The 27248-nt window shown below is 42.3% G+C and overlaps 14 protein-coding genes and 1 non-coding gene across 16 annotated transcripts; 9 read left to right on the forward strand and 6 right to left on the reverse strand. All coding sequences in view use genetic code 12, as the record gives it.

Moving 5' to 3' along the window:
• Window positions 1-164: 164 nt before the first annotated feature.
• Window positions 165-281, forward strand: FOB63_005721. The gene has a single exon (XR_010715668.1). It is a non-coding gene; the product is annotated as a 5S ribosomal RNA (ribosomal RNA).
• A 1673-nt stretch (window positions 282-1954) lies between these two features.
• Window positions 1955-2224, reverse strand: FOB63_000002 (uncharacterized protein; the record flags this gene model as incomplete). Its single annotated transcript, XM_066102289.1, has 1 exon — window positions 1955-2224. One exon carries the CDS (start codon window positions 2222-2224, stop codon window positions 1955-1957), a length of 270 nt encoding a protein of 89 aa, XP_065958504.1.
• Window positions 2225-2965: 741 nt separating this feature from the next.
• FOB63_000003 (uncharacterized protein) lies at window positions 2966-3718 on the reverse strand (the record flags this gene model as incomplete). Its single annotated transcript, XM_066102372.1, has 1 exon — window positions 2966-3718. The coding sequence occupies one exon, from the start codon at window positions 3716-3718 to the stop codon at window positions 2966-2968; it is 753 nt and encodes a 250-aa protein (XP_065958505.1).
• Window positions 3719-6256: 2538 nt separating this feature from the next.
• Window positions 6257-8098, forward strand: MIC60 (uncharacterized protein; the record flags this gene model as incomplete). Its single annotated transcript, XM_002618796.1, has 1 exon — window positions 6257-8098. One exon carries the CDS (start codon window positions 6257-6259, stop codon window positions 8096-8098), a length of 1842 nt encoding a protein of 613 aa, XP_002618842.1.
• Window positions 8099-8237: 139 nt separating this feature from the next.
• Window positions 8238-9662, forward strand: ARP4 (Arp4p; the record flags this gene model as incomplete). Its single annotated transcript, XM_002618797.2, has 1 exon — window positions 8238-9662. The coding sequence occupies one exon, from the start codon at window positions 8238-8240 to the stop codon at window positions 9660-9662; it is 1425 nt and encodes a 474-aa protein (XP_002618843.2).
• A 382-nt stretch (window positions 9663-10044) lies between these two features.
• Window positions 10045-11883, forward strand: FOB63_000006 (uncharacterized protein; the record flags this gene model as incomplete). Its single annotated transcript, XM_002618798.2, has 1 exon — window positions 10045-11883. The coding sequence occupies one exon, from the start codon at window positions 10045-10047 to the stop codon at window positions 11881-11883; it is 1839 nt and encodes a 612-aa protein (XP_002618844.2).
• Window positions 11884-12359: 476 nt separating this feature from the next.
• On the forward strand, window positions 12360-14459 carry GLC3 (1,4-alpha-glucan branching enzyme; the record flags this gene model as incomplete). The annotated part of the gene is made up of 1 exon (XM_002618799.2): window positions 12360-14459. One exon carries the CDS (start codon window positions 12360-12362, stop codon window positions 14457-14459), a length of 2100 nt encoding a protein of 699 aa, XP_002618845.2.
• A 77-nt stretch (window positions 14460-14536) lies between these two features.
• FOB63_000008 (uncharacterized protein) lies at window positions 14537-16612 on the reverse strand (the record flags this gene model as incomplete). The annotated part of the gene is made up of 1 exon (XM_002618800.2): window positions 14537-16612. The coding sequence occupies one exon, from the start codon at window positions 16610-16612 to the stop codon at window positions 14537-14539; it is 2076 nt and encodes a 691-aa protein (XP_002618846.2).
• A 375-nt stretch (window positions 16613-16987) lies between these two features.
• On the forward strand, window positions 16988-18928 carry YKU80 (ATP-dependent DNA helicase; the record flags this gene model as incomplete). Its single annotated transcript, XM_002618802.2, has 1 exon — window positions 16988-18928. The coding sequence occupies one exon, from the start codon at window positions 16988-16990 to the stop codon at window positions 18926-18928; it is 1941 nt and encodes a 646-aa protein (XP_002618848.2).
• A 33-nt stretch (window positions 18929-18961) lies between these two features.
• MTG1 (putative GTPase) lies at window positions 18962-20065 on the reverse strand (the record flags this gene model as incomplete). Of its 2 annotated transcripts, none has more annotated exons than XM_002618803.1 (1): window positions 18962-20065. In XM_002618803.1, the coding sequence occupies one exon, from the start codon at window positions 20063-20065 to the stop codon at window positions 18962-18964; it is 1104 nt and encodes a 367-aa protein (XP_002618849.1). The 2 variants fall into 2 exon arrangements, with proteins under 2 accessions (XP_002618849.1, XP_065958506.1); XM_066102125.1 differs by having other exon boundaries at window positions 18962-19717.
• KTI12 (Kti12p) lies at window positions 20064-21059 on the forward strand (the record flags this gene model as incomplete). The annotated part of the gene is made up of 2 exons (XM_002618804.2): window positions 20064-20108; window positions 20169-21059. 2 exons carry the CDS (start codon window positions 20064-20066, stop codon window positions 21057-21059), a joined length of 936 nt encoding a protein of 311 aa, XP_002618850.2.
• A 49-nt stretch (window positions 21060-21108) lies between these two features.
• Window positions 21109-21858, reverse strand: FOB63_000012 (rRNA-processing protein; the record flags this gene model as incomplete). Its single annotated transcript, XM_002618805.2, has 1 exon — window positions 21109-21858. The coding sequence occupies one exon, from the start codon at window positions 21856-21858 to the stop codon at window positions 21109-21111; it is 750 nt and encodes a 249-aa protein (XP_002618851.1).
• Window positions 21859-22313: 455 nt separating this feature from the next.
• FOB63_000013 (uncharacterized protein) lies at window positions 22314-24116 on the forward strand (the record flags this gene model as incomplete). The annotated part of the gene is made up of 1 exon (XM_002618806.2): window positions 22314-24116. The coding sequence occupies one exon, from the start codon at window positions 22314-22316 to the stop codon at window positions 24114-24116; it is 1803 nt and encodes a 600-aa protein (XP_002618852.2).
• Window positions 24117-24211: 95 nt separating this feature from the next.
• FOB63_000014 (uncharacterized protein) lies at window positions 24212-25528 on the forward strand (the record flags this gene model as incomplete). The annotated part of the gene is made up of 1 exon (XM_002618807.2): window positions 24212-25528. The coding sequence occupies one exon, from the start codon at window positions 24212-24214 to the stop codon at window positions 25526-25528; it is 1317 nt and encodes a 438-aa protein (XP_002618853.2).
• A 107-nt stretch (window positions 25529-25635) lies between these two features.
• On the reverse strand, window positions 25636-27153 carry FOB63_000015 (uncharacterized protein; the record flags this gene model as incomplete). The annotated part of the gene is made up of 1 exon (XM_002618808.2): window positions 25636-27153. One exon carries the CDS (start codon window positions 27151-27153, stop codon window positions 25636-25638), a length of 1518 nt encoding a protein of 505 aa, XP_002618854.2.
• Between the last annotated feature and the right edge of the window lie 95 nt (window positions 27154-27248).

A 27248-nucleotide genomic window follows, 5' to 3' on the forward strand; every position in this document is an offset into this window, starting at 1 on the left:
AACAGAAGGGAAAAATACAGAGTTGTCAGGCGATGCAAATACAATTACAGGCGCCAATTCAGGCGATACAACACCAGGCTTCGCCCGGTGAGGCGGCTTCGCCCAGAGTCTACAGGCGCCCGGCGACCCAGGCTGCGCCTGAGTCTTCGGTCGGGGGAGCAAAAAGATTGCAGCACCACAATTTCACGCATTGTCTCCAACTGCATTACTCGGTGTGGCTCTAAGTGGCTTGACTAACGTTGATCGGACGGGAAACAGTATTTTCCACTTGATATGGCCGCAACCGAAAGTCTCTTTTGCGGCCGCGTGATATGCTGCCGCCGGCGCCGCAGTTTGCGACCACATCCATGATTCGGGTTCTGGTGGGGCGGGCAGCGCGCGCACGGAGCGGGGCGGCGGGGTGGCGGGGATATATAGTTGCGGAGGGATTGGGGGCCCGCTGCGCGGCTGTACCTCTGTCATCATAGCGACCGGCAAGTGGTCCTTGCAGCAATGGCGTAAATCACTTGAGAAGTCTAGTAGAATGTTGCTCATGGCGCATACATAGGTCTACATAAGCTAGTTATCGCTAGTATACCGCAGGTGTATCATCCCATTTGAATCTTGTGTCACCTTGGAGTCCTCATCTTGCTCCAGCATAAACGCATGCAATCATGTTTGCATTATTGCCCGATGAACCACACCTCTTAGTCCTATGCAAGGGATCAAGGTGAACTTCCAGTCTGTGATTGTGTAATCTTCTATGAGGGTTTCTGGTTTGATCGATTGAATTGTGGAATGGCATGCATTAGCATCTATTTCTACAAGCTCTCCTCGTACGTTCTCGTAAGGACATACCGTTCTCTATATTTCTTCCTAATTAGATTAACATAATTCGACGAGTCCGCAAGAGTACCCAATTATATTACAACATCAGTCTAATGGAAATCGACAAGTCTACTTATGTCGAATGTGATATACCTAGGGCATGGTATCTTGATTATATAACAGAGTAAACTAACCGGCTTGGAAAAGGAAAGAAATAAAAGATGTGGATAGAGAGACACATAGAAAGATATGTACAAATACACTAAAGTTTACCTTGACACTGAAGTACTCCAGAATTTAGCATTCATGATATCTGATCCTGGCCTGAATAAAGCATGCTGGGTCAGAGACTTGTTACGTTTATTTGTGCAACCTTGATCAGATAACCGTGGCATGGACCTGCCCTATAGAAAGACACTCTAAGGTTCTGCAACAGAGCAACGGAACAATATAACGCTCCCGTTCTCTATTTATTAACGTCTCTCTGTACACGCATTCTGAAACTGTATTCCTAATGTATCACAAACTATTTATTGTTAGGTTCTGAATTTAAGTCATGGTGTATATTCAATTACGAGCTTCTTTGTTCCTGTCTAACCACATACAAAAGTTAGGCCTCTTACAGACGTGGTAATAGGGGTTTGAGTCTAATCTCATACGGCAAAGCTTATCAGTAAAATGTCAGCCATAGCAACAGTAGACACTCGTATTCTCGCCTGTACTCATACCGTCATACCGATACCCGACTAAATTAGGATACCCCATTCGTAATTGGAATAGCTTATGGAGTCATTCTTTCTACAACCACTTGACATACAAAAGGAGAATAGTGACTTCTTAATCTTATGATCTAATCAGACAACTGCAGCGGCCACACATCAGGGAATATGGAGCCTAAGAGATGTATTCACTCCACTTACAAACTGTGTAGGTTTTTGTGCTTCTTCAAAAAAGATTCGTCTTTTGGCTACTAGCACAATCGGCAGATGATAGCCAGCTCATCCATGGGTAATGTTGCTCACTTTAATAAGCATAGAAACACATGGAATTCCTGGCTCAAGAAAAATGAATTGCCTCCTACGTCTCAAACAACCCCCACTCAGATTAAAGGATTTCCACATTAAAATAATATCACACTTTTAGGAAGTTAGATAATGATTTTGGACAAAAGAGGCCGACATGCTTTTTCTTCGTCCTGTTTCTTATTCAAAATCTGCTGCAGCTCACTCTGCTGGGCCAAAGCCAATATAGCTTTGGGAGCATGAAGCGTAAGACAAGCGCATCCAGCAGCATGGTTTTGGCGTGGACCATGGTCCCCCATGTGATGAAGCAGTTTGACTGAAAGATTATCAAGCGAGGGTTCATTCAACGCTGCTTCTTGCACCAAGTACTCCAAGAGCTTCAAGAGGCGGGCCATTGACACATTAACTTGACAATGCGACCGAGGTCCTTGTCCCTGTCCGCCTCCACAATCACCAATGCGCCCACTTCCAAGGACTTGAGATTGGGATGCTCGTCAAATGGAACACGTCAGCACACCCGACTTGAAAGCCACCAAAACCAATGGTGCTCGTGCGATGTGCTGCCCAGAGGGAATTTTGAAAGCTGGTACAGACTGTCCAAGTATTTTTCCTCGTCGAAAAACCGCTTTTCCAAGAACTCGGCTGTAACCTTGACCCATTTATGCGGTCTGCCGAAAAGTACTCGAGAACTGCTGCATCAGATTAAAGGATTTTCACATTAAAATAATATCACATTCTAGGAAGTTAGATAATAATTCGGAGTTCCTTCTTTTTAGTAAGGACAATAAATTACGGATGACTTATAGACTTTGTGTATCGAACACTTGGTATTGTTCCGAAAGGCTTATCTCTGCATTAGGTTCATATTGAAATATTATCTTGAAAAGTTTCAGTGCGTAAAGGGTAACTCTAGCTGATTCAACGAAAATCATAATTACTTTCCTTTTAACTCCCAAAGCTCTCTTATGGTAACCCAGCAGGCCTGAAATTGGACGTTCGCTTCTAGCGGCTCACAAAATGCAACGGGGTACTATCGCTTACAGTCATTATGAGGAGATTTACACTCAAATATTTGGTTAGAACATTTCGATGACCACAAGGCTCCATAAGGATTAAAATAAAGGGTGGCACTCCCATTAAGACTCAACTTTTGCAAATGGCCACTCCAAGGCTTGGGATGTCGCGTCCCAGTTGCCCTTAAATCTTCCTCCGCAATCAGCTTTCCAAGCATCTCTGCTGGGTCCAACAAGTAGAGTTCCAATCCAACCATTAGCCTCATTGGACATGGTGATACAATGGTTTTCCTCCCATTTCCCGTCCAATTTGGCGTTAATGGCGGCTATAGCCTGATCAATGATAGATCTTTCTGGGGTGCCAGTATAAGTTTCATAAAACTTCCAGTAGAAGCTTGCTGTTTTTCCCCTTTTACCACCATCTGCTTGGATAACAGACCAAAAGAGTGACATGATGATATCTGTTATAGATTCCTTCATGCCACACCCACTGTTTCCATTCATGACCCGGGTGTTCACTGGCTCGCTCGTTCCCTGTGCCTCTTCTTTTTCGTATTCAATGGCATTAATGACTTGGACATTTGACACTTCGTTTACTTCAAGCTTCACATCTGGGACAGCCTGACTTTCAACAGCAACATTCATTTTGCTACCGGATACACGAGGAAGCCCAACCTCCTCCTCGAGAGATAATCCGGCCATTGTTGCCAAACAGACACCGAATATAGGGTAAACTAAGAAATATTTCACTTGCATTGATGAGCGGCAATTAGTGGAACTAACATCGTATTTATAACTTTCGATCCTCAAAAGGTACAGGAGACATCTGCAGCTGCGTCTTCTTTTTATCTTCGAATAGCCACAGGTACAACGCATTCCCTGTTTAGTTATGAGGTGGCTTTCAACATTACCATTACATCAGATGAAATATTCTGCATTGGCTTCAGTTTGTACCAATGAAGTACTCCTCCGAAAGCTTCCCATGCATGCGGCTCCTTTTCATGCGGCTCCTTTTCATGCACTATCGCGTACTCGAAGGATTGATGGCGCGACTAAATCTGCAAGAGGTGCCGATGACATAAATCGAAGTATGCTACAGATTGTATGGATCTGTTTTTTATTTTCCGTTCCCCATAATTAGAGTCACAGGAGTGATTGATTAAGAAGTATACTTCGTGCGTTCTGTTCAAGAATCTGAGGCATGTAAGGCCCCAAAGTGACGTACGGAGGATGTACACACACATCGTGACAGATACGGTTGATGGGAATAATCCAAACCCATCTATTTCAATAATATCAACGCAAGATTAATGACCGCTCTATCAGACGTGGCCGTACCATGCTTCTTGGATAGTACTTACTGGAACAAAAAGAAAAGCATGCTTCCAAACTCAAATTAGCGTTTTTTTCACCTTCAATCCATTCATTTGATATCTAAGTAGAAGCAAGCTTTCTTGGACTCCTTGTTTTCATTGATAGAATGATCTATATGGAGTCCTAAAATGTCTCATTTCGTGACGGTTGCACCAAGATATGGGTGAAGGTTCAATTCCAAGACGGCCGATACGTTCTGGTCAGACTAACAATCAACTATGGAGTAGATTTTTTTTGGGAGTATCGATGTCTTCCACCGCTTAAGAAGAAATGTAAATGCTGGATTAAGGCAGATCCAAATATGTTGCCATCCATAGTGTCGGCGAGGGTACTTCTTGATAGAGTAAGATTATTGAAGATAAAACAGGGAAGTCTGCATTTGATGCAATTGATTAGAAGATGTAATTGCCATAAAAGAGTGCCAGTATATGTATTTGAGTATCAAATTCGGGTTCTCTCATGAAATTCCCGCTTAACCAAAAAACAAGAAGGTTATGACGTTTTCTGAATATGAGAAAGCAAATAAAATTCTTTATGTTCTACTTAACATGCATAAATGATATATTCCAGAAGAGAAGTTCTATACTTTACTAGAAAAATAAAATTGAAAATTAAAAACTTTGTAGTATTCGCATACTTTGTACACTTAGCAACAAAAAATTCAACTTGGGCAAAACCAATTAATAGCACTCTACAATAATAGAATAAAAACCTTGATGCAAAAGGTAATACAAGGAAGTTTTCAAAAAGCGAGGGTAGTCTCAGAGATATGATGATGAAGTGTGTTACATGTAATCTCCTGTTTATAGTGTAGGACGGCGTTCACTTTAATGAGCCTCATAATATGCCGAAAAAGACAACGTTGATTTTTGATCACGTATGTGTTCTACATTAAAATGTTCCAGTTACTGGCTGCTACGTCATTCTCGTTTTATTTTCTATCTTCCTCATCTCATACACACGCGGCATCTGTAAGTGCTTAAACTAGTAATTAAGAAGGTTACCTCTGTATAGCTTAGATTTCGGAAGCTAACAATTGAAATTAATTTTGTCATAGGCGGCCGAAATGAAAACAGTTTTAAAAATAGTAGCCGATATAGGAATAGGCCCACATTAAGATCCACTTATACCTTCGTTGTATGCTTCTCCTAAAGTGGGGCTTAAATGCACTTCAGACTTCACATTGCAAAAATAGGAGATGAATAAACTTAAAGACACTTTTCTAGCAAACGACTTGGGGGTTGACGTTATTCAAAGCGAGTTGCGAATTGGCTCAGAAAAGATGTATTTAATATCTTATTTGCCTAGCTCAACATGGAATTTATTAGGAGTGGTTGCTTTTATTAGAGCTATATTATCAGCTTAGAGAAGCTTATTACATCTAAACAAAAAGCAAGTAAAAACATTCGGGTCTCAGAATCCATTACTGATAACCGACGAAGCCATAAGCTTATAAGTATTGTTGTTACTTGTGAATTCCACTAAACGAGTAACCATTTCCCAAGAAACCTACTTGTAGTTGCCGGTAATTTTCCCCCGATCCCACGTATGTTGAATACTATTAAAAACACCTTGGAAACATCGCTCATGAAGAAATCTTCACAATAAGGATAACAATTTCCTTATGAGAGCATTCATTATTTGATCTTCCCAATATACCCCCACAAAGTTCCTGTTTGTCAAATGTCTGTATCTTCTCAATCTATCATAGGTTTATTAGTACCATGATTCTAGTTATCATGTGTGGTCCGAATGTGGGAAGTCTCTTTTAATGTAATTAAAGTGCAATTGAAAATTACTTTTAAAAGTTGCTTCTTAAGAATTAAATTATAGCATACGAGACCAAACTGCCAAATACGAATTCAGTGACATAGACTACCGGTCTAAGTATTTCGTGATTGCTTACATAAAACCTCACATGTTTCTACTACTCTACAGGAAATATTCATGTAGCCACGTTCAAAATGTCTGATCAAGAGCAAATATGGTCCTATTTTCCAAATATTACACTCATAGATTAGATGTTGTAGGCATTTACTGATGTTTGAAATCACCACCTTAGGTACCGGCCGATCCACACCCGTGCACCATTCGCACCACTCGTTATGGTTGGTTAAAAAAAATCTCAACACATACTTGACTTCCTTAAGCATGATTGGAGCTGTCAAATCAAGGGCTGTGGCTTCTTCCACAAAAATTGCATGCCGCTCCCTAGTTTCATCGGCTAGAAATTATCAATTGCCTCCTAAGACTTCTCCTGGTACACCCGTTACATCTCAGCCAGTTAAGGCAGAAGAACTCCACGAACACAAACCAAGTCCCGTGGTGAAAGAAGTGGTCAAAAAGCACAATGAAGAAGAGGAAAAGAAGCATCAAAAGAAGAAGTTCTCTTTCACCGGCTTCTTGTTGAAGAGTGCTGCTCTTACATCTGTTCTTTACGGTGCGACATTGTATGCGGCTACAAAGAACGAGAAGGTGATGGATTTTGTTATTGACAAACAGTTACCTTACTACGAGCAGCTTATCAACCTTATTGAGAATGGTAGCGTCGAAGACATTGAGCAATCATGGCATAAATTGACGTCGTCTGTGCAACTTCCTTCGAAAAAGCAGATTAATGAGCTAACCTCGAAATGGGAGCAACAAGGCGAGCACTTCATAGAGGAAACAAAGAAATTGGCCACTGGAAAAAGCTCTCACCTCTCTACCCCAGCTGAACAATTACAAAGAGCAGTTGAGTTTGAGACTGTGAGCGACGTTACCGAGAAGTTGCCTAAAATTGTTTTGCCAAAGGATGCTAGCTTTGCTGACGAACACGTGAGAGCCACTATCAAGTCATTCAATGATTTGATTAGCTTGATTGATGCCTCTTCTATTGGACCACAAAAGGACGCATTGATCAAAAACATCAATACCAACATCACTTTATTAGCAACCAAGCTCAATAAGCTCAACAAATCTTTTGATGAAGAGGTCCAGAATCGTTTGAAATCTGCCGAGACCGAATTGTTCTCGTCCTACACCCAGAAGGAATTAGACATGACACGCAACATGTTGGAAGAATTCAACCAGGAGAAAACGCATTTGGAAAACAAGTACAAGGCAAAGCTTACAAAGGAGGTTGAAGCCGCAAGAGAAGCGATTAGCCAAGCTGCCGTGAATGCCACTTCCATGGTCAGAGTTGAACAAACCAAGAGATTTGAGAGCATGGTTAAGGAAAAAATTGACCAAGAGAGAAATCTGAGATTGAAGAACTTGGAAGCAGTCAACTCTAGATTAGAGGAGATTGAGGCCTTTGCTACTTCTCTCGAAAAGCAAATCACCGCAAGCAGTTCCAAGTCTGCCGTTCAACATTCTTTGTCAAAGTTGAAGTCGTTGTTGTTTGACACGAAAGAAGACTCGCCTGCGACGCTGTACAAGAGCTACGTTGAAAACTTGGAGTCTGTGACATCGAAATCGGGAGACGAAGTCATCTCTTTGGCCGTGTCCGAATTGAAGCCTGTGCTCGATGGTGAAAGCAGTCAGTCCATTTTGACCATTCCTCAGCTATTGACAGCATGGGAGCAACTTTCCCCCGAGTTGAGATCTGCTTCCTTGTTGCCTCCTAACGCTGGTTTGTTGGGTCACTTGTCCTCTATTTTGTTCTCCAAATTATTGTTGCCAGTGAAAGGTGCGAAGCCTAATGGTAAGGACATTGAGTCTGTCATTGCAAGAGTGGAGAACAGCTTGACTAGAGGAGAGTTGGATGTTGCCGTCGAAGAAGTGGCTAATTTGAAGGGTTGGTCGAGAAAGTTGGCCGATGACTGGGTCAAGGAAGGAAGAAAGAGATTGGAGGCCGAATTTTTGGTTGAGCTTATTGATGCTGAGGCTAAAATCTTGTAAGATCTTTGAATTCTTAGTAGTTAGATCATATGTTGAATATTCAGAATGTATACAGTCACGTGCTAATCATGAGCGCGCCTAAAAATCAAAGACGAGTTTGGTTGAGTAAAGCAGTTCTAAAGAGAAAAATACACACAACATGTCGTCGGCAAACAACTCAGCCACAGTATATGGCGGAGATGAAATCAATGCCATTGTTCTAGATGCGGGAAGTTTCAATACCAGAATTGGTTATGCTGGGGACGATTTCCCGAAAGTGATTGTTCCGTCGTACTACGCCAAAACCAAAGACGGTAAAAAACTCTTTGGAGGAGCTATTGAACACCCTCGAGCAGGAGCCGAGATCATTCCGATCATCAAGGACGGCATGATCAATGACTGGGAAGGTGCCATAGCTCAATATAAATACTACTTTGAGGAGGTGTTGAAATTGGACTATCAAGAACAACCCATTCTCATTACTGAGCCCGTATGGACCACCAAAGAGTACAGGCAAAAACTCGTGGAAACATTTTACGAGAACTTCAACTTCCCAGCGTTGTACCTTGCTCGAACACCCGCATGTATTTCCTTTCAACAAGGGCGACTGAGTTGTCTTGTGGTTGATGTGGGCCACGATTCTGTAAGCGTTGTGCCTGTTGTTGATGGTATCTGCTTGCTCAAAAATTCTATGAAGACAAACTATGGTGGTCAATACTTGAACGACCAGATTCGTGATACGTTGACCTCCAAATTTCCCGACTTATCGCTTGTGCCAAAATATAAAGTGAAGGACAAGAAAGCGACAGTATACCCCGAGGCAGCAAATTATACACCCAGAGATATCCCAGAAGATATAACTCAATCTTTTGATGAATATCAGCTGCAGAAAATGTACAATGAGTTTAAAGAGCTTTTGTTAGAAGTTCCCGAGAAGAAGTTGAACAGCAGCAACGCCAGCCATGTGGCGACGATGAAAGAGCAATACTTACAAGACGACCAGAAGCGCATGATGGAGTTTCCCTCAGGCCAGTCCATTGAGGTTTGTTTCGAGAGGTTTCAGATCGCCGACTCATTGTTTGATCCAGGAAGCTATCCGTTCAAAGATGAGAAGCTTGTTGAAAAGTACCCTCCAAATAACGGTGAATTAAACATCAGCAGCCCCTACGATGACTACAGACCCATCAAAAGAAGCAAGAAAAACGAATCTGGTCAATCGACACCAACGCCAGCGCCAGACAATGGAGCTACCAAAACGATAAGAGGTGTGACCCAGTTGATCTCGCACACAATCTCTTCTGTGGACATTGATTTGAGAACATCGATAGCCCATAATATTATTATCACGGGAGGTGTTTCATTGATCCCGCAATTGACAGAGCGCCTTCATACTGAGTTGCTGAATGCCAACCCAGGGTTGAAAATCAGGCTTCATGCCCTTGGAAACTCAAATGAAAGAACGAATCAAACATGGATTGGAGGAAGCGTTTTGGCATCATTGGGTACATTCCACCAAATGTGGGTCAGCAAGGCTGAGTATGATGAAGCAGGTGTAGACAGAATCTTCACTCAGAGATTTAGATAGGGGAAAAGTTAGATCAGGTCAATGTACGAAATTCCCTACTGTTGGAAAGTAGAGGAATAATTCAACTGATCGTAGACATCAAGAAGGAAACATGTGTACGGAATGAAGCCCTTTGATACAGATCAGGTTAATGTTGCTAGATTTTTACCGAAAAAATTTAAAGATTATGCGATTGCCAGAGAGAAATTCTAGTTCTAGTGAATAAAGATAGGAAATCGTCAGAGTTTTAAACATTGTCTTTATTGAGAACTTGAATATGATAAGGAAATGTTGGAGTCTTTGCTCAATTGGACGTGGCGCAGAACGCCCGTTGTATGCACCACCATGGCCACATTGATCGCTACATCGTTTATCGCCTATTAATTTCAACCATATTGTAAAGATGATTGCCCAAACCGGATTGTATCCTCCTCATCCGGCTACAACGAGAGCAAACTCAACTTTTATTTCATACGATGCGGTGAACGATAGAATTGCTTATGCCTCTGGAAAATCCATCATCATTCTCCCGTTAGACAGAGATTCCGAATTGAAGCCTGTTCAATTCACCAAGCATACATTTCCTACTACAGTGGCCACCTTCTCTCCATCCGGAAATTACGTCGCTTCCGGTGATGAATCGGGCCAAGTGAAGATATGGGACTCCTCTGTTTTCGGCAAGGACGGAAATTTCGAGCAGCCGGCCGTCAAGAGCGAGTTCCAAATCTTGAGTGGTCCAATTAAATCCATTGCTTGGGATGCAGACAATAGCAGGGTTATTGCGGTAGGCCAGGGCAAAGACAAGTTTGGCCATTGCTTTACTTTCGACTCTGGAAACTCCATTGGTGAGATCCAGGGCCACTCTGAAACCATCAACTGCGTTGATATCAAACCCCAGAGGCCATACAGGGCCGCCACAGTTGGAGATGACAAGGCGCTCGTTTTTTTTACTGGGCCTCCATTTAAATTCGATAAAAGTGTAAGAGGAAACCACACCAACACAATCCGAGCAGTGAAGTTTTCTCCTGACGGGAAATGGTTAGTCAGTGTTGGCTCGGATAGAGCGATCATAGTTTATGACGGAAAAACTGGTGACTTTATCAAGAAAATCGAAAATGGCCATGAGGGAGGCATTTTCGGTGTTTCTTGGTTGCCTGACTCCTCGGGTTTTGTTACCTGTTCTGCTGATAACACATGCAAATTGTGGGATGCAGAAACACAAAAGGAAAAACACACATATGTTGTGGCATCCCCGGCTTCTGTGGAAAACCAACAGGTTGGTGTAACAGTTACTAAGAATCACATTCTCACCCTTTCTTTGAATGGAAACTTGAACTTCTTTGCAAACGATGGCAAGTCGCCGGAAAAGATTGTTTATGGCCACCAGCGTGCATTTACCGCAGCTGCACTTACCGGAGAATCATTGGTAACAGGAGGATCGGACGGGTCGCTCCAACAATGGAAAGTGGCCGAATCAAAATTGGACCCAACAAGTAAGCCTTTTGACGAGGGCCACAGCAATTACATTTCGAGCATTTCGGTGGGCGACAAGATTTACTCAGCTGGTTGGGATGATAAGCTCAAGCTGTGGAAAGATGGTCATGTCGAGAATAGTACAGAGTTGCACGGCCAGCCTAAGCAAGTTGTGACGGTACCAGACGGAGTAGTTGTTTTATTCGAGAACCAAATTGCTGCCTACGACTCTTCTTTGAAATTTTTGACCTCCTTTGACTTAAGTTTCCCTTCTTCGTGTATATCTGCCATTCCTGGCACGTCGAAGATTCTTGTTAATAATGAAACCACGAAAACAGTGGAGGAATTTGACACGAAACCAACCATTCAGCACACGGGATCGTATCCAGCCTTAAGAGCCACTCCAACCCTTATCAAGGTTTCGCCAGATGGCCAGTATGCTGCTGTGGCCGAAAACACTGGAAAGTACACTTTGTACAAGACATCTGACAAGAGCACTGTGACTACAAGATGGGCATTTCACAACAGTAAAGTGAACGACGCTCTGTGGACGCCCGATTCGAAGTTTATTGTTAGTGGAGGTTTGGACTGTGGACTTTTTGTGTACTCGGTGGAAAGGCCATCTAAGGTTTTGAAATTTCCTTTAGCGCACCAGACTGGTGTATCAAGCTTGGTATGGTTGAGCTACGGAGATAAAAGTGGAGCTTTTGTTTCCACCGGTTTGGATGGTTGTGTAAAAACCTGGTCTACTGACTTTAGTGCCTATTAGACTATATGTATGAATCCGACAAGACATGCGTGACGATGAGTAGTTATTATTGCAAAATAAAATATTGTCTGGTGCGATTTTTGGCAATGTGTGATGTGCCTGATATGCGTGAGAGGGTGCTGCAGAGAAATCCACCTTCCTGGCTAAAGGGCCATGTAAAACCCAATGTAGCGACGGGAAATTTGCTTTAAAATAGAGCTTTGCTATTATCATTTACTTCCTTGCTACATTTGTACATTGGTATATAAAATGCTTGACATGCGGCTCTGGATTTACTGGAAATGGATCCCCAACACATGGGGCGAGGTTTGCCTGCAGTCATGGTGGGGAGACGTGCATGATGAAGAAGCAAAATATGGAGAGAGATACGAGCCCTTTAATTCGGTCCTCTCCTTCTTTTTTTCTCCAATTGACCCAAAAATTCCGAGTTTGCTAACGAAAAACATCTTCTACCCCGTATTTTTTTGCCACTCGTCATGTCAATAACCGATCACAAATCTCTCATCAAAGGAGCCTTGGACTTGGATCCTTGGTTAGAGCCTTATTCCCACGCACTTATCAGTCGTCAATTGCAGCACAAGCAATGGTTGGAGACTTTGCAAAAGTCGGAAGGTAGCCTTGCCAAGTTTGCTTCTTCTTACGAAGAGTACGGTGTTCACGCTGACCCCAGCACGAAGAATATCGTTGCTGTAGCATATATTCCGGATGTGGTGCTGGTTTCGCTTGTGGGTGACTTTAACGATTGGAACACTGATTCACACAAGTATGAAAAGGTGAACAACTTTGGGTTGTGGAAATTGGTTCTTCCTCCTGTCAATGGGCACTATGCTATAGAGCACAACTCCCGCTACAAAATCTCGATGGTCCTTCCTTCCCAGGAGCGGATTTTCCGTCTTGATCCTTGGGCTCGGAGAGTGACCCCTTCCACCGAGAGCACTTTATATGAAGGCCGCTTCTGGAACCCCGAGGAGGCTTATCAGTTCAAAAACACGAGACCTTCTTTTGCTAAAAATGACGGTTTAAAGATCTATGAGGCACACGTGGGAATCTCGTCCCCAGAACCGAAAATTGCCTCTTACAAGGAGTTCACGACAAATACTCTTCCTATCATTCACAAATTGGGTTACAATACAATCCAGTTGATGGCAGTTATGGAACATGCATACTACGCTTCTTTCGGGTATCAGGTCACCAATTTCTTCGCTGTATCGTCCCGTTTTGGAACTCCTGAAGATTTGAAGGAGTTGATTGATGTAGCCCATGGCATGGGAATCCGTGTGTTGCTTGATGTGGTCCACTCCCACAGTTCAAAGAATGTGGAGGATGGTTTAAACATGTTCAATGGTACTGACCACTATTTGTTTCACGGTGGACCAAGGGGAGCACACGATTTGTGGGATTCGCGCTTGTTCAATTACTCTAACTATGAAACGTTGCGCTTCTTGTTGTCTAACTTGAAATTCTTTATCGATGTCTATAAGTTTGATGGGTTTAGGTTTGATGGTGTCACTAGCATGTTGTACAAGCACCATGGTTTAAGTTACGGCTTCAGTGGTGACTACAATGAGTACTTCAATCAAGATTTGGTTGATGAAGAGGCTATCACCTACCTCATGTTAGGACACACTTTGCTTGGCGAATTAAGTGCTAAAGAGAACAACTTCTCCTTCACTTCTATTGCTGAAGATGTGAGTGGAATGCCAACATTGTGCTTGCCCATCTCCTCCGGAGGCATTGGTTTTGACTACAGATTGTCGATGGCAATTCCCGATATGTGGATTAAGATCTTGAAACATTTGCTGGACGATGAGTGGGATTTGGGTAACATTGTGTTTAACTTGACAAACAGGAGGTACAAGGAAAAGTGTATCAGTTATTGCGAGTCTCATGACCAAGCCCTTGTGGGTGATAAGACTCTTGCATTCTGGCTCATGGATAAGGAAATGTACACGAATATGTCTGTTCTTTCTCCGTTGACGGAAGTTGTCTCCAGAGGTATCGCACTCCATAAAATGATCAGATTGATCACTTTTGCCTTGGGTGGAGAAGGATATCTCAATTTTGAAGGTAACGAGTTTGGTCACCCTGAGTGGTTGGACTTCCCCAGAGAAGGAAATGGGGAATCGTACCACTACGCTAGGCGTCAATTCAATTTGATCAAAGATGATTTGTTACGTTACAAGTTTCTTTTTCAGTTCGATGCTGCCATGATCCACTTGGATACTAAGTATGGCATATTGTTATCGGAGCCCGCGTATGTGTCCTTGAAACATGAAATTGACAAGGTCGTTGTCTTTGAAAGAAATGGACTCTTATTCATTTTCAATTTCCATCCAACAGAATCCTTCCCTGATTATAAGTTAGGTGTTGAGACTCCTGGTGAGTATCAAATTGTCCTCAATTCAGACGAGGAACAGTTTGGAGGTTTCAACAGAATAGTTGACACTACTGAATCTGGCTCCAAAATAACTTTCAAAACTAGCCCAGAATATTGGAACAATCGTTCGAATGCTCTCTTCATTTACATCCCATGCAGAACTGCTTTGGTGTTGCAATTGAAAGAAAAGGTGGTGTAAGTTGTTTTTGCACTTCTCTTCCTCGGTTATACACTCAAAAATACTAGCACGTTATACATTATACTCGTAATTTACCGTTATTTGTCTTCCGCTTGTTCGTCAACCATTGATTTGATGTGTAAACCGGCATGGCTGAAGTTGGCAACTTTAATGATGAGCTGCTTTAACTCAGCAAAATCTGGGGAGCTTTTGTCAATGTACTTTGCTGCTTGACGCAATGCATGGATGTTCACAGGCCAAATTTTTTGGTTAGAGTCATAAGTCTGCATTATTCCAACCACGTCTTTGGATAATTTCTCTCTGTAGTTGGTGGCATATTTTTTGATCTCCTGTTGCACTAGTTCCTTATTTTGACCAACAGTGTTCCGGCACAACGCCACATGAAGAGTCAACTTGGCAAGTTTGTAGTTAAGTGTCACTATAGCTGTCTGTTCATCTTTGAAGTAAATAAGAGGAAAAAGGCGGTCCCCACTGGCTGGCTTGTAAATGAGTGGTTTCAAGTAGACGGGCATGTTTTTCTCAAACTCTTCCAACTGAAGATTGAGCGACTTCCACCGATCAAATCTTCTATTCGCCTCAAAGTCATGTTTGGTGCTTACTTCCGATGCATTTAGATACTCTGTGATATCACATAACAATAGCATAATCTTATGCTGCCACCAGGTTGTTGTCTTTCTCGATACCAAGAAATTGCTATGGGTGACTTCAGATACAGAAGCCTCTTCAGAGTCAACAGGGTACTCGTCGAACGTTTGGAAAAACAGAGGTTCCATTTGTCTCCACATCTTTTCTAAAGAGTATGTGCTCCGCGCTTCCAATTTTAACGACAACACTAAGTCACATACAAACATAGCCCAAAAACAAGTATTATAGAATGGAGACACTTTGAGGAGACTCTCTGACTTATTCCACTTGGACAATATGGACAGAAGTATACTACCTGCGCCCTTGATATAGGTACTATCAATGGCCACGAAAAACAACTCGTAAATGCAAAGAAGGTTTGTGCTGATCAAACAACGGGCCAAAATACCGCTTCCTTGATATTCAACTTCAGGAAGACTCAAATGATATCTGATGGAGTTGACTGTCCTCTGATAGTATTTAAGTGGGCATAATGGGTCAATAGCCTCTGGGTTCATGCGTTGAAAAATGAGCGAACTCAAGCAGAAAATGGAGTCCAAAATCATTCGCGTTTCATCATAAAGAGCTAATTCGGAGATAACTTTCTGGAAACGGTCTTCGGGCAAGAAGACATCGATGAAGAGAGTGAGTTTGTTAACAAACAAGTCAAAGAGCTTTTGCTCTAATTCATCTTCAATAATATAGCTGTAAGCTTTAGCAATATCGACACGGTCGACCTTGATAGCCAATACTTCCAGAAACTTTGTAAAAATTTCGTCATTACTGTGCTCGCAGAGATCTAAGCGCTGTTTCTTCAATCCCGTCTTTTTGGACTTCTTTTTCTCGCTCACAATCTTGTTGATTTTCGGACGAGAGTTTTTCTTGGTTTTAGTGGGGATATAGTTCTTCACGTCATTTTCAACTGGAGAAGGATTTCCTGCGGAATGAGAACCATTCATATCTGTGGTTACAACAGAAAGAGGCGTGACGTTAGTGGGCATCATGCCATGAGATTCTTGATAAGTTTGGACTCTTTGGAAGGGAATATTTGTAGCACCGTCAGCGAGTTTAGATCCAGATACATATCTATCGTTCACTACTGGCCGTGTAGAATTTCCAATGTAACGATCTTCACCCACAACTCGGCCATGTTGATAAACCGGGGCTTGTGGCATAAAGTACATTGGGGAGGGGTTGGACACCGGTGCGTACGGAATTGAATAAGAGTTTTGCTGCGTGAAAGGACGCTGTGCCTGACCAAGAGGGTTGAAAATGAGAGGAATAGAGTTGGGAACATGGGTCTTGCGCATTTGTTGTTCCGAAACAGGCAAAGGGCTCAGGTAAGGGTGGTTGGCTGGGCCAGAGGCAGGACGATAATCATAATTGAATACTATGGGCGGAATGGGCTGGTGAAGAAGTTGAGCTGAGTTTTGGTAGTTCGTGTTAGATACATCTGTTTTGGGAGGAATTGTGTGATACCTCGCCGCTTGAGACAGGGGATAATATGGGCTGGGGTTCTGGTTTGACATGTATGGATTTATTTCAGTGTCTGTAAGTGTTCTTTTTCTTTTCTGTATTGGATTCTATGTTCGAAATCGCCTCTGCTATTTAAGAGCTCAACAATTGTTTATGAATCAGTGCCAGTGAAAGATAATGCTATGTGCACACTATCTTACCCTATCTCTAGATCATGTCCATATATTTCAGAATAAAAAGGAAAAAAAAAAGGTTGTAGGTAGAATTTAGATTTCAAATGTTCCCATGTTCGTATGTGGAATACATTATCAAGCATAGGTGTAGTATCTCACCAATTTTGAGCAATGTGATTTTCATATAATGGATCAAACAGGTTAATGCAGCTTGCTTTTCGCGTGAACTCCACAACTACTCATATACATTTATAGATGGCTGACAAGGAACTTACTGTCTTTGTGGTGGATGTGGGTCCGTATATGCACAAAGATTCATATGAATACTTATTTGAAACCGCAGCCACAAAACTATTGAAAGGTTTGAAAACTGACTATGTTTCAGTAGTTGCATTCCATTCTCATGAGACCAACCATCAGCTTGAACTGACGGGTAAGTTTCGGGGTATAAATGTTCTCGTCGACTTTGAGGCACCTAGCTTTTCCCAACTCAAGAAGCTTAGAGAAGTATTAGTGCCGCAAGATTCAATTGAGAACGAAGCTAGCGATAGTTTTCAATCATTGGTGTTTTCCATCAGCTTATTCCAAGAGACGAAAAAGAAGGCATTCAAAAGAAACATTGTTGTCATCACCTCTTCAGAATCGTTGATGCCCTCTTACTCCCAAGAAAAGATAGATGCGCTTCCAAATTTGCTTAGTGACTTGGGTATAAACTTGATAGTGATAGGCACAGACTTCAAACCTTCCAACCCCAAAAAAATAGAGCAAAATTGGTTGGAGATTGGAAAAAAATTCGGCCAATATTATCTCCTCGGAAAGAAGGAGGCTTATGACGTCTTGCGATATTCTCCACCGGTTAAAAAAACCAGACCTATGCCTCTTTATAAGGGAGAACTTCGTTTAGGAGCAGATTTTGCCCAAATGATGGCAGAGAAGCATTATGATCCAAGTGAAGATGACACATGCTTGGTTTGGCAAGTTGAAGTCTATCCAGCAGCGAAATCAGAAACAAATACACAGAACCTACATGAGTATTTGGTGGATGGCGATAAAGCTGTCCGAATTGAAAGAAACACGAAGAAATTTATGTGGGAAAAGAACTTTCAGGCTAAGACGGATGAACTTATTGCTGAAGAGGATGCTGACGATAAACAATTCGATAAGGTGTACTTGGATCATGAGACAACAGTGCCTGGCTTCAAGTTCTCCAATTTTGATTTAATCGCCTTGGATTCAGATTTGCAAGAGGCTGCCAAGTTGAAGCTCACTTCCGAGTTCGACATTTTCTCATTCTTGAAAGTGAGCTCTTTGCCTTACTCCTATTTTACAGATGAAACGTCATTTATCGTCCCAGAGAAATCGTCTTCTTTCAAAAATACGCTCATCCACTTTGCATTCTGCCAAACGCTCTATGAAAAGGGAATCGCACCGGTGGCTCGGTTCGTTCGCAAGCAAGCAAAAGAAGTTGAGGTCGGCGCCCTAGTTCCTGTGAAAGTGAAATATGGTGCAACTTTTTCATACTGTTATATTTTCGTTCGCTTGCCGTTTAAAGAGGATGAGAAAATAGGAAACTTTGCCAAACTACTGCAACGACAGAAAGAAGATCACCGTAAAACAAATGATGATGCTTCCAAAAAGGATAGCCTTATGGATGATTTTATCAATATGCGAACTTATGTTGGAGATGATGACCTAGATGAAACCAAGGATTTTAAGTCAACGATAGACAACTTTAAAGTGACTATGAAAACATCAGAGTCATCAAAGTTGAGTTTACCACTGACATTCAAATCATCGGACCCATTTCTATGTAATTCTCCGGCGACGAACAAATTCTCGTTGTATTTGCGGAAAGCATTGCTTAGATCTTTGGAAATTGAGGACTGGGTCACATATTGTCAAGATGAAAGGTTTGTTGAGAAAGTATTACGTGAGAATCAACATTCCACAAACTTGTTTAATCTTGAAAATGCGTTGTTGACGAATTCCACCGCTCCGCTTAAATGGATCAAGGAGAAAGCTGATAAGTCTCATACGACGAGCAAAAGACTAGTTGAGGCATTTGACATAAAGTACGTGCGCAAGATCGATGTGAAGAAGTCAAGAGGGAATAAAAATGATGTTATTTTCCAACAAAAAGGAAATTACGGTGCTGACGAAGGTGACTATGATGCGGTGCCTGATTTTGATTTCTAAAATGTAGATGCTGGATATCTATATAGGAAAGCTTCATAATTTGAAAAGTTGGTTTCTCAAGTCGTACTCTCTATCCTTGGCTGTTCTTTTCCTGTTCTTCGAGAAGCCAGTACCATCCTCACCCAAACTATTCGTGATTTTGTTGTGTACTGTTGTTTCCTTGACTCGCGTCTGTTCTAATTTCAATAGGCGCTTCACCTCAGTTGCGTCAGCTTCTTCGATTGCAGCCTTATCGAACAATCCCTTATAGCGTTGATTTTTCCCTTGCCTCCACAAGTTAACCCAATAGTTCGCCATTCCCAACTCATCGTAGGTGTCGTCTTTGTGAAGAACTTTCCTCTTTTTCGCAATGTTATATAAGAGCTCGTGGATGCTATTGGTAGGATGATCAATATACTCATTGTACTTCGCCCCCGTTGGATCTTGCAAATTGAGGAGATACAATAAGTAATCGGCTTGAATAACTGGATCAATGAAAGACGTATGCACGCATCCAACAAGCCCAAGAGCAAGCATAGTTTCGCCATCTTTTACTGTGGGGAGAAAAACCCCTGGTGTGTCATAAACCAAAATGTCTGGGTCCTTACTGAGACGGATGATTTCGCTTGTGTTTCTAGTGACACCCGGCTGACCGCCAGTTTTTGCCACTTTTGACTTTTTAGTTGACACTCGGTCACCAAGCAGCGCAATGTACCCCACTGACCGCAACGTATTCACCAAAGTGGACTTTCCTACGTTGGGCATACCAATGATCATAGTGCGGAGCCCTAAAGGCGGAGGAGGAACCATGTTTGTGTAATGATCTTCGATTGCTTTCAATATGCGCTTGGCATCCTTCTTTGATCTGGTATCGACAAAGAGAAATTTCTCGTTGGCATGCCACTTGGCTAGTAGTTTCGGTTTTAGAATGGAAAGGTCCTGCTTGCTGTAGAGAATGAGCTTTTCCTTGCGAGCCAAAACCCGATCGAAAAGCACATTTGTCGTAGAGATGGGAGCTCTCGAATCTCGCACTTCTAACACCAAGTCTACCTGCGGAGCAAGATGGCCAAACTTCGTAAGCGCCTTTTGGTGATGACCTTTGAAATTGGATAAAGGTAGGCGGTAGTCTGGGAAAACCTTTCGAGGTACAAAAGACATGATAGGAAAAATGAGTAATGGGCTAACTAAACTGTGGAGAAGCGTTGCGATTTCGCGATGCTTGAAAAGCTCATCCTCCAAAATGTGCACTCTAATTATTTAGAGTAAGAAAATCACTTCCATGCCTTTGATTACATTCACTGGGTTGCCCTGTTCCGGAAAAACCACGTGGGCGAAAAAGCTTATTGCTCTCCTTGAGAAAAAGATAGAAGAAGCCAAAGCTGGAGACCAACCGGGCCACAACTACAAGATCATTTACCATTCTGATGATACGCTTGGCATCTCGCACGATACATACAAGGATTCCAACTTGGAGAAACATGCGAGAGGTACACAGATGTCTGCTGTCAAGCGTGATCTTTCCCGCACATGCTTTGTCATTTTAGACTCTCTTTCGTACATCAAAGGTTTTAGATACCAGCTTTTTTGTGAGGCCAAAGGCGTGGTGACGCCGCATTGTGTGGTGCAAGTAATGAATCCTGTGGAAAAATGCATAGAATGGAATACAAACCACGATAATAAATGGGATGAAGAGGTGATTTCCCAGCTACAGATGCGCTATGAGGAGCCCAATGCAGACACTAGATGGGACTCTCCACTTTTCTCGGTGGTGAGCGACTACGATAAGGAAACATTGCCTATTGACGAAATTTGGGATGCTCTTGTACTTAAAAGACCTCCACCGCCCAACGCAGCCACTTTGGTGAAACCAACACTGGGCAATGACTACTTACAAGAATTGGACAAGAAGACACAAGAGGTGATCAGCAAAATTATTCAGCACCAGCAAATTTCTTCTGTTGGAGGACATGCGGTAATTGAAGCAGATCAAAATTTGGTTGTGGAAATGCCTTCACACACAGTTAGCATTGCCCAACTTCAGCGGATGAAACGCACATTCGTGGGTTTGAACAGAATGCGCAGTGTCGACATTGATAGAATCACCGCCATGTTTGTTGGCTACATAAATCGGAGTTTCAGTAGCGAAGAGTAAATTAAATGCAAATGCGATATTCCGAATACTAAGGACCTATAATGTACACTCAGCGTTTCCTTTGGGTTTTCCACTTGAAGTGAACATTGCCATCTGAGTCGACTAATTTTCTTCTGTCGCCATTTTTCATTAGTTCTTTGGCCATCTCCATCTTCTGTTCCACCTCACGCAATTGCTTTTCTCTCTTCATTCTTTCCTTCAAGAGTCTGTATTCATTCAACTTTTCTTTTTCAAGCCGGTCTCTTTCCTCTTGGTCAGTGAACAAGTCGCGCTTGATGAGCTTGTTGCTAGTTTCAAGCTGGTCCACACGCAATCTGTTCTCCCTTCTTTCTAGCATGCTCAGATCAGTCTTGAAATACTCTTCCGGGTTGAACTGTTCCTTTTCTTCAACGGAGTCAACGAAAATTGTGTGTTTACCGCTAGACTTAAACTCCAATTTGTTTTTAAGTTTTTCAATCTTCTGCATCTCGTTCAATCTCATCGTCTTCACGTAGTTCGCATCTTGAGATTTGAGCAACTTCAATTGTTGGGCTGAAAGCGACTCGCTGCTTTCTCTTTCAATAATTGCTATACCATTTTCATCTGTTTTCTTTCTGGTCATGGCATGGTAGTATTCATCAGGGTTATATTGAGCCGCTTTCTGCTTCAATACTTTCAACGCAGCCTGCTTCTTGTGAAAGTCTGCAGCTCTCAACTTGTAATCCTTCTTCTTTTCTAGAAGACCATACTTTGCTCTATCCAGTGTCTGGGAACGCTCCTTGTGCTGTTTTTTCTGCACATTATGTACTAGTTTTGCCATGGTGCTTGAGTTAGAGAGTAGCTTTTTTTTGAATGCCCGCGATGAGGATATATGTTGGTTGTGCAGATTGTGGTACACTATTATCTGATTCAAATAGACCCACTGGAAGAAGATATGTTACGTAGTCATGATGTACCTTTATTTTAGTATTCACTGGACTTTTGTTTCGACTCGTGGACACTTTTATTCTCGGAAAAACTGCCTTTCTTTTTTTTTTTCGCTTGGCCCTTGCCTTTCTAAATTGCAGTCATACCGTAGGTTCCATCACCTTCTCTTTTCTTTTCTTCTTCTTCCCTTCCGTATCTTGTTCATGTTGTCTTTTTTAATTATTATTGATTAGATTTCTAGAATCCATATCTTACCTTGCCCTTGGTCTCTCTATTTCTGGCCCTTGCTCTCAAGGAGTGCACATACCTATATTCAACATCATCTTCTCCACGATTTTCTTTTGATCAATGCTTCGTCTTTTCCGGGCAAATCCGTCGTCTGTGAAAGTCTGGAGACCGATTTCGACTGCTGTTTACAGCGTACGTCAAAACTCTAGTGCTTCGAAACCTATTTCGGAAAGCAGAGTTTCTAATCTGGAAGTGGAAAAAGATCTGAAAGATGAAAAAGAGATCAACGAGGTGTCCTTGCCATGGTATTTGAGAGATGACATCACATCACTGCTTGTTGAAAAGAAGGAGATACTTTTGCCCGAAATCCCTCCACACGCTCCTCCTCAGGTCGAAGAATTCTTGACTCTCATGGCTCGCGACTACGGAATGGACAATATTATGTTGTTCGACATGACCCAGTTGCCCGATGACCACGAGTACAAAGAAAACAACAAAGATGTGGACTTCATTGTCGTTGCAACTGGAAAGTCTGAAAAACACATCTACAAAGCAGCCAACGAGTTGAGAACACATCTCAAGCACAAGTACAATGCTATGCCGTCGATTGAAGGCATGGTATCGAGTGCCATCACACCTTCCATGCGTAGAAGACTTCTTAGGAGGGCAAGAAAGGGTCCTTTGGCCACAGATAACGATTACGGTAAAGCTGCCAATAGCTGGGTCATATGCCATCATGACGGTATTGATATGCACATGTTGACTGCGCCAAGAAGGGAGGAATTAAATTTAGAGTCATTATGGTGCAAGCCTGAGGATGCCGACAAGTTCTCTCAAGACTCGTTTGTTACTTCAGAATCAGACCACATTTTCAGTGGAATCCGGAGGTATCACACTTTTGCTCGAGCTTACTCTCTGGCAACTTCAGATCTTGAGTCCATATACTACAAGCTACAAAGTCAGCCTGTCGATGCGGCTGAAGAAGAATTGAAACGTTTACAAAATCTTTTTGAGCAGAGCTTTCTGCATCCCTCGATCAAAGACCATGGTCTCCGCTTCCAGTTCTGGAAAACTTTGCATTTGGCCCGGCCGGACTTGGTGTCATTAGCTCAGGTAGAAGACGCTCTCTTGGCGAAGTATTGCAGTGCCGAGAGCTTGAAAGCTGATATGACTCAGGAAAAAATAGATGACATCACCGAGTACGTCAAGCTATTGATTGATACCCCTACGCGGGACTCGCATAAGGCGCTGGTAGATTTGGCCTTTGATCGGTTGTCGAAAATAATCTCTACTTTGTACACTTTCTCTAACGAGAAGTTCTCCTTGGCCAAGAACCCCCAACTTGTGCCCTTACTATGGCGCTTGACTTATGTCGAGGTGAAGGAGCCAGTAATTGGATCTCGAGATGTGGATCGCTTTATCCAAGAGCAAGTTGCCGTGGCGACGTCGCCTGGACCAGTCATTACCATGGCCTCCAACAGAGCCAGGGACATTTTGCATCTCATTGGCTATCATACAAAGACACACCCGGGAAGTGTTCCAACAGCCAGTTTACGTGAGCTAATTCTTTTCACTTATGGAAATGCTGGGAAGTGGGACAAGTTTTGGCAGGAATGGGACAACTACTGCTTTGAGAAAAATTTCACACCTGCCGAGTCTGTGGAAAAATGGACAAGAATTTGTGTGTATTTGAGTATGCGTCGCAACAAGGCGGAAGCTCTCCGTTTTCTTGAAAACTACTGGAATAACGCTTCTTCGGTAGCAGGCTCAGTCTACAAAAGTCTCCAGGCCAATGGGGAAGAGTTCAACTCACCAGATGAGCGCGTGGCGTTCAAAAGGGCTCTCACGAACATGATTGCTATGTTTGAAACACCGGAAAAAGTGCCTTTTGAAGGTATCCTACTGTATGTCGATCAGTTGTAATGTACATAGTTAAGAATCTGCTTCATGCACGTAATCGCAAAACGCGTCGCGAGTATCTGTCTATCGTTCTCACAATCTTTCATTATTGTCTAGTCATGGCCTCAGCGTCCACAATCTTGCATTACAAACGCCGAATAAAAGAATGGGAGAAAAGCTTCTTTGAGAAAAATGGGAAAATTCCCTCCAAGACTGATGTAAAGGCCGAAAAGGAAATATGGAAAGCCTACAAAACCTACAATCAGCTTAAAGCGAAGGAAGCTGAGTCAAGCAAAGAGAACGAAACGAAATCCAAAAAAAGCAAGCACGCCAAAGAGGAAGAGCATGCTGAAAAGCCTGAGGGAGAAGGTGAAAGTGGCGACGAGAAAACGATACAAAATAGCCCACAACAAGCACCATCTCTTCATGCAGAATTTGGTCCGACTCCCCAGGCGAATGGGAAAGTGCTCTCCATCTTCGACATGGTGATGAGTCCCCCTGAATCATCTCCTTTAAAGGGAAAGAGAAGCGTTCAAATAGAGAGTAGCTTTTCGTCGCCCACCAAGCCAGTTTCCCACTTACCTTCACCTAAAAAACATATGTCTTCCGAGGTGTTTAAGACTCCTACTAAGGCCCCAAGGAAACTACAATTTGCTGATTTGACCCCATCAAACAGCTCTCCTTCGAAAAAGAGCCTATTATCACGGTTGCAACAGGTTTCCTCGCCTGAAAAAGAACCAGCACCTCAAAATGTAGGTACAGAAACACCCTTGTATTTGGGGAAAATAAACAAGAAGTTTCTGTTCAAAGATGAAGAGGAAGAAGCATCTCCCGTCAAGCAGCATGAGCCCAGTACTCCTACGAAAATGAGCTTGTCCCCGGCTAATTTCAACACGACTCCATCTCCATTGAAACCTGAAAGACTTCTCTCTTTTGGTAGCCGAAAAAAATTGTCTGACTTGTTTCATGAATGCCAAAATCTAGAGATTGACGAAGAATTCGAGGCACAGAAAGTGGAAATAGAGCAAGAAATTGAGGCCGGTGCAGTGAACGGCAACGATGATAAGCTTGATGAATCCTTTGTTGGAAGAAAACGTAAGCGCATCACCCAAAAGAGAACAACCAGGAGATGGAAGATCAAGCCTAGAGGTGAAAATGATGAAGCCACAGTATTTGAAGGCAAAGACGTACATGCGGAGTTACAAAAGATGCATGAAGAGGAGCAAAAGCAGCTCAATGAGTATATGGCAAGTGGTGTAAATGATGATATCATACCAACCGACGACGATGACAATGGCGATGACGATACATTCGTGAGACCTGAAATACTCAAACCTAGAAGCATGAAGAGCAAGAATCTGAGTGCTAACTACCAAAGATTGAAGATCAACGACCCTAGATCAAAGAGATTCAAGCAACGCATGAAAAGACGCTAAGAAATTACTTGGCACGTTCATTACGGCATTCAATACAGCATTAATTACGGCATTCATTATTCATGCATTAAATAATAATAAAATAATTACGAAAATAATATAATACATCACGACGGTAGCATAGCAACGAGCTCATTGCTATCCAAACTATCGAGCTGAACTTTGCTATCTTTCCATTCAACATTAGGTGCTTCGGACACAGGCTCAAAGACATAAACAGGTTTCTCCCATTTGTCCTGATCCTTTTCATAATCCCAGAAATTTTTTATCATCGATGATTCTTGATCTACCTTTTCTTGTTTGGCAAGAGTGTCAAGCTCTTTGATCTCATTTGCATCTGGTTCGTTATCCTCTATCAAATGTTTTTCGACCATACTGACTTTTCCGTCCTTTATCACCATCTCCATAACCTTCTTTGTACGCCCAGTTCGAGCCTTTTCTTGCAGTTGAATTTTCCTTAGTTGCTTTTGTTGTTTTTTGAGTTGTAGCGCCCTTTCTGTAGGAGAAAGCCACATGCTGCCACTGGAAAGGTCGGGCATCTCGAAATCAGATGCATTGTCTATGATTCTCGTCCTCTCCGCGCCAGTACTTTGGAAATCTAACAAGGTTTCAAGCCTCTCTTGTGCTTTCAAAAGATCAGGATTTACATCTTTTGTTCTTTCATAGTGCTCGATTTCTTGAAGTTGTCTCTCAAGTTCCTTCTTCTCTTCTAAAGCTTTCTGTTCTAGTTCACGCTGCTTTTTCGACTCCTCTTCTATCTGTTTTAATGCTTCTTCCTGCGCCTTCCACAAATTTCCGCCAGCTGACATCGCCACTTTAATCTTCTTTGGTGCACTTAGTTTCGACGGTTGCTCTTGCACCTGCTTGTTTGTCGAATTTGCCAGTTTTATTTTCAAGTTTTCCTTCTCTGAATTCAAAATTTTTATTATCTCGATCTTCTCTTTCTCCGAGAGGAGCTCTGCCCCACAATACGAGCATGGTTGAAGGCCCTCCTTGACACATATGATTTTACCGCAATTCAAACAATTCGGTGCAACCTCAAAGAGAGGATGTCTGGTAGCCATACAATTGCATACCCTTTTAACGACGGAAGAGCTCTCCAAACTCACAGACTCTTGGGCTTTTTCAATTTCCAATTCGTTTAGTGCAGCCTCGATATCCTTGAGACTGTCGAGATTCTTTTTCTTTGTTTTTTTAGCCTGTTGTCCAGAAAGTTTGTTCGAAGGTTTTACATCTGCAAGTTCAGAAATAGTGATAGAATCTTTATTATTTTTCAACCTCGTGTTACTCTTCGTCGTAGTTTGCGAGGAATGATCCCATGCACTATTCTTCTTGACGTTCTGTGTTATGCTTGGAATTGGAGAGGAACTTTTGGATGTCTGTTTAACCTTGCTTTTTGCTTGATGTGAATTATTTTCATCTTCCTCTCTTTTTAGCTCAAGGAATCTAGAAATGAACTTGTAGCTTTCTTCACTATGGCCGAGTAGGTCAAGTAGATGTGTCTCCACTTCTGCGTTTGGTAAAGTTAATGTGTACTTGATCATCTCAAGACACGTGTCATGATCCAAAGGTAGAATTTGAGCAATGGCATTAACAGCATAATCTATTAGCCTGTCGTAAGTCATGATGGGCAGTTGAATTTAGCTATCTGTCTAAGATGGCAAATCGCAACTCCATCACGTGCGGATCTTGTGCGTTTGTCATTGCAGATCGGCAAAGA

Source organism: Clavispora lusitaniae (genome assembly GCF_014636115.1).
Source record: "Clavispora lusitaniae strain FDAARGOS_655 chromosome Unknown tig00000003_pilon, whole genome shotgun sequence".
NCBI lineage: Eukaryota > Fungi > Ascomycota > Pichiomycetes > Serinales > Metschnikowiaceae > Clavispora > Clavispora lusitaniae.